Source organism: Meles meles, chromosome 14 (genome assembly GCF_922984935.1).
Source record: "Meles meles chromosome 14, mMelMel3.1 paternal haplotype, whole genome shotgun sequence".
NCBI classification, from domain to species: domain Eukaryota; kingdom Metazoa; phylum Chordata; class Mammalia; order Carnivora; family Mustelidae; genus Meles; species Meles meles.
In genome coordinates this window covers 70,732,784-70,740,184 of record NC_060079.1, presented here as the reverse complement: position 1 = coordinate 70,740,184, position 7,401 = coordinate 70,732,784, and the positions used below count along the sequence as shown (strand labels likewise).

Here is a 7,401-nt window from a genome sequence, read left to right as displayed (position 1 = left end):
GCCCCCAGCCGATCGGGGGTGGGGGGGATTCCCACCGGCGAGCCCTGCCGCGAGTCAGGAAGACCGGCCGGTGCTGCTGTATTTGTATTTATATCCGTTGCTGAGCTCTGCGTTCCCTTGCTGCGCCCGGACCCTCCTCCGCCCCCCCCTCCTCTTCCTCCTCCGGGGCCACCTCCCCTCCTTCCCCACCCCCATCTGCTACTGTCAAATGAGAAAGTCACCGAGGAGAACCCAAACACTCCAGCCGCCGAGGGCCCCCTTTGGCACTTGGCAGCACGCGGCGGCGGGCTCCTCGGCTCAACTTGGTGGGGTCCTCGCGACGCAACTTTCCGAGCTGCTCTGCGTTTGAGAGAGAAAAGACCGAGGACGAGGAGAGTTCTGCGGGGCAGCGACTACCTGCGGGGAGTTCGCGATCCAGCGCAGCCGGAGAGGAAGGACAAAAAGAAAGCAGAGGGTCCACTGCCACCGTGGGGTGGGGGCAGCGCCGAGAAGTTCCTGCGCCCCCGAGAGGATCTTGCCGGCCCCCCGGCGGGAGAGACCAGGGAGGCCCGGGGCGCGGTGCGGCCCCGGGCTCAGCGCCCAGCCCCCTCTCCCCGGGCGGGAGCGACGCCGGGGCGCGAAGCTGGGCGCGGCGAGCGCGGGCAGGCCGAACGGGTCCCCGCGGACAGCCAACATTGATTTCCTCCGGGCGGAGGGCGACGGCCCGGGCGGCGGCGGCGGCGGCGGGCTGCAGCCGCGGCACGGCGAGAGCATGTCCAAGCCGGTGGACCACGTCAAGCGGCCCATGAACGCCTTCATGGTGTGGTCGCGGGCTCAGCGGCGCAAGATGGCCCAGGAAAACCCCAAGATGCACAACTCGGAGATCAGCAAGCGGCTGGGCGCCGAGTGGAAGCTGCTCACCGAGTCGGAGAAGCGGCCGTTCATCGACGAGGCGAAGCGCCTGCGCGCCATGCACATGAAGGAGCACCCCGACTACAAGTACCGGCCGCGGCGCAAGCCCAAGACGCTGCTCAAGAAGGACAAGTTCGCCTTCCCGGTGCCCTACGGCCTGGGCGGCGTGGCCGACGCCGAGCACCCGGCGCTCAAGGCGGGCGCCGGACTGCACGCGGGCACGGGCGGAGGCCTGGTGCCCGAATCGCTGCTAGCCAACCCCGAGAAGGCGGCCGCCGCGGCCGCCGCCGCCGCCGCGCGCGTCTTCTTCCCGCAGTCGGCCGCCGCCGCTGCCGCCGCCGCAGCCGCCGCGGCCGCCGGCAGCCCCTACTCGCTGCTCGACTTGGGCTCCAAGATGGCAGAGATCTCGTCGTCGTCGTCCGGCCTCCCGTACGCGTCGTCGCTGGGCTACCCGACCGCGGGCGCCGGCGCCTTCCACGGCGCGGCGGCGGCGGCTGCAGCGGCGGCGGCGGCCGCCGGGGGGCACACGCACTCGCACCCCAGCCCGGGCAACCCGGGCTACATGATCCCGTGCAACTGCAGCGCGTGGCCCAGCCCCGGGCTGCAGCCGCCGCTCGCCTACATCCTGCTGCCGGGCATGGGCAAGCCTCAGCTGGACCCCTACCCCGCGGCCTACGCCGCCGCGCTATGACCCCGCGGGGCCGCCTCGCGAGGACCGGTGTGCGCACGTGTACATATGTATAGGTACGAGCTCCGCGGCCTCCCCGTGCGCCCTCCCGCGACGGGGGCCCCGGGTTGTATGTACATAAGATGTATAGGTGCAGGCAGAGGCAGAGATGCCAGTCGGGGCGCGAGTGGCAGAGCGCGCGCGTGCTCGGGCGAGTGTGCGTGTGGCTTCACAGGATCATTTCAGACCCGCACTTCGGCAGCCCACTTTAAGGAGGGCGGTTGTATCCGACAGCAGTTGATGTTTGCTTTGCACTTCGGAACCTGTTGCGTTTGGGCCCAAGGAGGTGGAGGAGTAACTTTTTTTTGACACGTTGGGCTTTCCAGTTTTGTTTGTTGGAAGTTAATTGTCGGTTTTGTTTTTGTTTCTCATTATCTTGTTTTTCTGGTGGGGGGGTTATCCCCCTCCTGGTCTGTGTCGCATGCACTCTGTTCAAGTGTTAGGTCTGAAATGGCTGGCACACGGGAAAAGCTGATCTGTGTCATTAGTTTCTCAGAGTGATACGGCTCTGAGCGGCCTTGCTCCCCATTTGTACTTTTTGACTTTGCAAATCTCTGTTCTCTCAAGCAGAACTCACAGACCGGATCCATTCTTGACCAGTGACCGGCTCCAATCTGGCCTTTTGTATGTGAGATGATCACGCTTTCTTTTGTTTATCACATCATATGCAAATGAGAGCGAGAGCTCTTAAGAGCAAGGAATGCAAACAAGAAATCTGCGCGAGATGAAAATTTGTCAATTCGATTTTATACTTTAAAACAACAACAACAACAACAGCTGATAAGTCTCCTTGAGTCCATTTGCTCGGATTTCTGACACAGTTTACAGAAAGATAAAAGGCACTGTTCCTATTTTCCCCTTATGGCTGAGTTCACCTTAAGGTTGTAAATGTGTATATGTCCGTGAAAACATGGAGTCTGAAAATGTGTTATTTGCGTTGCCCTAAGTTTGAGTCGGTTTTAGACTCTAAAGCATTTTGAGCAAATGTCAAAGTTAACTTTCAAAAATTGCGGGACTATTTCAGAATCGCAATTTTATCTAAGATTAAATCAGACTTTTTTCGTCTGAGTGGTAATGATATATTTATTATTTAGCAAAACTGAAAAAAAAAACCAGAATTGTTTGACAGATGTCTCTGATTTTCAGCTAGCATTTCTTCACCAACTTGAACCGCTTAAATGTGTTTTGGAGTTCCTTCCCTAATTAGCTTATTTTTTAGATTACCTGCAATTCATTTGCAAATTATGATAAAACACATTTTAGAGAAAAGAACCTCAACTATAGCTTTTTGTTTCTTTTTAAATGTATATATTTTTGACTAATGTTTGTGAATGAAGTTGGCTAACATGTATTTAGTTTCCTTTTGACTTTATGTAATATAAAGTTTTAAAAAGTTTAAGTATTGGTTTTAACCTTTATGTGTAAATGGTTTTCTTGTGTGATCTCCTAATTTAATATTAGACGTCTAAACTATATCTGTAAATTAGAATCCGACTATCACTCTGTTCATTTTTTTTGAACAAAGAGTTTAAATAAAGCCTGAACCAGGGAAAAGAGAAAATCCTCTATTTCTTGTTGAGTTCCTAACAAGATTTTTATCTGAATTGCCCTGACGTGCCTGGTCCAGGTGAAGTGTAAGGTATCCTCCAAAGGCAGCCTTTGTTTCACTTTTGAATAGATTTACTAGGAAATCTAAATCAAGCCATTGTTATTCAGAGCCAAAAACCTGATTTATCACATTTTTAATCGTGAATAGGAAAGAAGATAAAAAAAAAACAAAACCCAAGTAGTTGTATTATCTTGGGGGGGAAAAAAAAAAGGGCATTCATGAACCAGTAGAACAGAGCCCATTGAAAACATCCAGACCGTTCAAAGCATTTCACGAGTTTCCAGTAACATTTTAAGAGAGGAAAGTTGCCTGACCACTTTATCTTGTTAGTGGGAGAGCCCCACCACTTAAGTCAGTGTAATGTGTTCACGTATCTTGGGCATATTCCTTGTTTACACCTTAAGATTTTATTTGGAAGGCTAATCACTGTTAACGATGATGTACAACTTCTGGCCTCTTCAGGGCTTTATTCTGTCATACTAAATGGCATTAAAATGTAAGTATTACAAATTCTGCAGGAGAGGGTTGAATTTCCAGGCCTAGACAGGTTTTCGTATACAGGATTTTCATTTTAGAAAGGAAATGACAGGGCACCAGGAAGACTATCAGAGAAAAAAAAAATTTTTTTTAACTGTAGGAAGATCTTGATTTTCCGCCCACCAAGAAAGAAATTCTCAAGATACAGGACTCAACTAGTCCTAAACTAGTTTCCCCATTGACAGAGACCATCTCTGGGAGCTGCACGTCTTTATAAGCGACCCAACTCTTTAAAGTCATTGTTTTCCCCCAACGGAATAATATTTTAAAAACCATGAAAAGTTTTGGAAATGTGAGGAATAGGCTCTGCTGGTTTGACCCTGATTCACTAATTAAAACGATCCCTCTCCTGTTATTCCCTGAGCTCTTTGCAATATTATAAGTTAATTCATATGGTTCTGAGCGATTATGCAAAACTAATTTGGACTGTCCAGGGGTAATTATCCCTGACACGGTTAATTAAATCCTTTCAAGGCTTCGTCTTTCCCTTTTGTAGCAGCCCATCACTTCTCAACACGGAACTTCCTGCGGCTTGCTGGAAATCACCCCAGCCCTAAATCTTAGTTACCTCCCTGAGCCTTCCAGCTCGGGCCCCGCCGGCTCCAAGATTCCCCGCCCCCTCCCACCCCCTCCCTTTTTCCCAAAGATCAGCGCTTTCTGGGAGCAAGGCTCCCGAGTGCTGATGAATAAGAAGAGGACTACGAAAATGAGTAAGGGGAGGGGGGAAGCCGCTGGGGGTGCGCACACGGGGTCACGTCGCCAACAGATTGTGCGGCTGTGTGGTTGTTTGGGTATGTCCGCAGGCCCCACGGGGGTGACCAGGTTATCACCCCTTTGACTCCAGGGTTCTTGCCAACAGGTTGCGTCTGGAGAGAGCCTCGCTCCGAGTTAGACTGTGCAGAAGTAAGTGGGAGCGACTCTGGGGCAAGCGCGTGGAGAAGGAGCTAGGTGTGCGTGCCCAAGTCTGAAAGTGGCCACAGATGCGGAGCGGGGACGAGGCAGAGCGCAGATGCGGGCTTGAGGTCTCTCCATCTCTCTCTGACCTCATCCCTTTTCTCTCCTCTCTCCCTCCCTTTCTTTCCTTCCTTCTTAGATTTTCCTTTCTTTTTAAGGTTTAAAAAAGCCACGACGACATTTTGTAGGTAGGCACGGTTGCCCAAAGGCTTTAAACGAGCCTCACCTCTGAAGGGCCAGGGGTGTCGCCTTTAGGCTTGGCGCAAACAGGTGGAATCCATCCTGTCCGAGCGGTAAGCCCCGGCGCTGGGGGCCGCAGCGAGAGGCGGCTTCCGGGCAGCCGTGGAGCTGGCCGCTATTGTCACTTCTCTGGACAATTTCCTCCCCCTTCGACCCCTCCCCGCCCACCGCAAGAAACGAGAACAAAACAGCGCCGGTCCCCCCTCTCGGCCCCCGACTACGGGCGGCCTCGGCGAGGGGCGCAGGAGATGGAGAGAGGATCCGACCGTCTGCCCCGAGCAGATAGGGACCCGCGCGCCAGCCAATCAGAGCGCGGCTCGGCGCGGGCGCTCCCCGCCGCCGCCGCCGCCTCCTGCGGGCCAGGGACGTTCCCGCAACTCGCCCGCCCCCAGTGTCGGGGTCGGTCCTGCGCCCGCAGCCCGGCGGAGGCAGAGAGAGCGCCGGCCAAACTTTATTAATCTCTCCCCCGTTCTCTCTCCCTCAGCCCAGTGCCTCTCAAAGGTCAGCCCTCTTCTTTTCCAAGACTGATATTATTAATTCACTGACACCACCCCCCCCCCAATTTCTTTTTTCTCTCTTGCAGGGGGAAAAAGGGGGGAAATCGTGAAAGAGCTTTCCCCCCCTCCATCCTTTCCCCCCCCTTTTTCCCCTTTCTTTTCTTTTTCCTTTCTTTCTTTCTTTCTTTCTTTCTTTCTTTCTTTCTTTCTTTCTTTCTTTCTTTCTTTCTTTTTTTTGTCCTTCAGTGGGAGCGTTTAGACAGTCGAGGAGGTTTTGTCCGGGAACAAAACGCAGGGTTGGGAGGTTTTGTGAGAGTGTTGTTTGTTGAAGTGGAGCTAAGAAAAAGCGGCGGCTTTCTCCTCATTGTGAAGAAACCAATCAGTGGTATTTGGAAAACTGTTAGCATTGTGCACTTCTTCTGTGTCCATTGTGAGGCGTTTCTTTTCACAAGGTTTTTTTTTCAGCCGATCCAGCTGGCCGGAATGAATAGCGGTGCAATGTGTACACGCTTTGTCCCTCCGGCCTTCAAGTAGCCCCCATTGAATAGACTAAGTTGACACTGCGTGACAGTGAAACAACATAATAAAAAATACATGAGCCCCTGAATAGGAGCAGGCGCATAAATAAATAAAATGGGTGACCAAAACTGGATAAACTGAATGACAAAACGGTGAAAGGGGAACAAAAAGATATTTAACACGCTAGATTAGCATTAGAATGCGATCTACAAGGCAGAACAATTGATGAATAGGTTTACCGGCCAAGAAAGAAATGGACTAAATGCCCTTTGAATAGATATGCTTTTTGCAAGGGCTTTGAATAGATATGCTTTTTGCAAGGGTTGAATGGGAAAAGGTAAAGATGAAGCTATGCAAATGAGCGGGGGAACTTTTTATATATATTCTTTAAACACACACACACACTGCGGGAGGAGAGTGCTGCCTCGGGATGTTTATAGAAGCAATAATTGCCTTTATTAGCATTGTCTGCAGCAGATAGAAATTGAACAGGTTGGGATAATATAGGGTAGCAGTAATTATTCTTCTAATTAATGGTGCTTTGGTACTTGAGAAAAGAAAAAAGGAAAGGAGAAGTAAAAGTTATGCAGAAGTTATGTTTCCTTGTGTCCGTTTGCCCAGCGTTGGAATCTGGAGAGCAGCAAGCCTGGCGATTCCGAGATGCATGCTGATGTTAGAACATTTCAGGGAGCCAGCCCTTAGGCTCTGGGTTTGGGGCCCGATTTCCATTTATGCTGCGTTTTAGAGGGTCTAATACAGTGTCTGGTATCTGGTAGGTGCCGAAGGAAGAGCTGTGGAATGAATGAATATAAATTTAATGGGGGGACCCAGGCCTCCTATGGATGAGGGGGAGGGGGAATACCAAGACCGATTTGCTTTTCGCCGCCCCCTGCCACCCCCGCCCCCTTTATCTAGGGGAGGGAAGTGGTCCCGGAGGGAAGATCGCCCCCACTTTTCTGAGGGTTCTTTCTTTGTCCATCCGGGCCGCTGGAAAAGATATTAAAAACCAAACAGGCCACGAGCAACTCCTACCCCCCACCATTGCATCTCTGTCCTCACCCCTAAACCACCCCAAAGGCGGAGCCTTTGAGGAACCCCACCTGGCTGTGCAGAAACATTGTATCCACCCGTTCAAAGAATTCGAATACACTTAAAGCTTGGCTTTCTCTCCGTTTTCTCCCCTTACCCCCGCCCCGTTTCCCTTCTTGTCTGTATGTCTTCGACCCAATTCCACAGGACTGGGGAAACTCCCGGCTGACTTGCCGGCGAAGGCAGGGCGCGAACCCGCCGAGATCCGGGCTGGCCTTGGATTTCCTGTGCTGCCCCGGAGGCGGGCGTCCCTAAGGGCCATTGCAGCCAACGAAGTCAATTATTTTCGATGGTTGACCACCAGGCCTGCCGGGCCTCTGCGCCACCCAGCCGTCGAG

At 52.3% G+C, this 7,401-nt stretch overlaps 1 protein-coding gene across 1 annotated transcript; it reads left to right on the top strand.

The window, feature by feature from the left end:
* The first annotated feature begins 665 nt into the window (after nt 1-665).
* SOX21 (SRY-box transcription factor 21) lies at nt 666-3,160 on the top strand. The gene is made up of 2 exons (XM_045978187.1): nt 666-1,635; nt 2,189-3,160. The coding sequence occupies exon 1, from the start codon at nt 752-754 to the stop codon at nt 1,580-1,582; it is 831 nt and encodes a 276-aa protein (XP_045834143.1). The 5' UTR covers nt 666-751; the 3' UTR covers nt 1,583-1,635; nt 2,189-3,160.
* The last annotated feature ends 4,241 nt before the right edge of the window (nt 3,161-7,401 follow it).

Coding starts and splice junctions, on each gene's coding strand:
- SOX21 (XM_045978187.1), top strand. CDS start 752: ATGTCCAAGCCGGTGGACCACGTCAAGCGGCCCATGAACGCCTTCATG.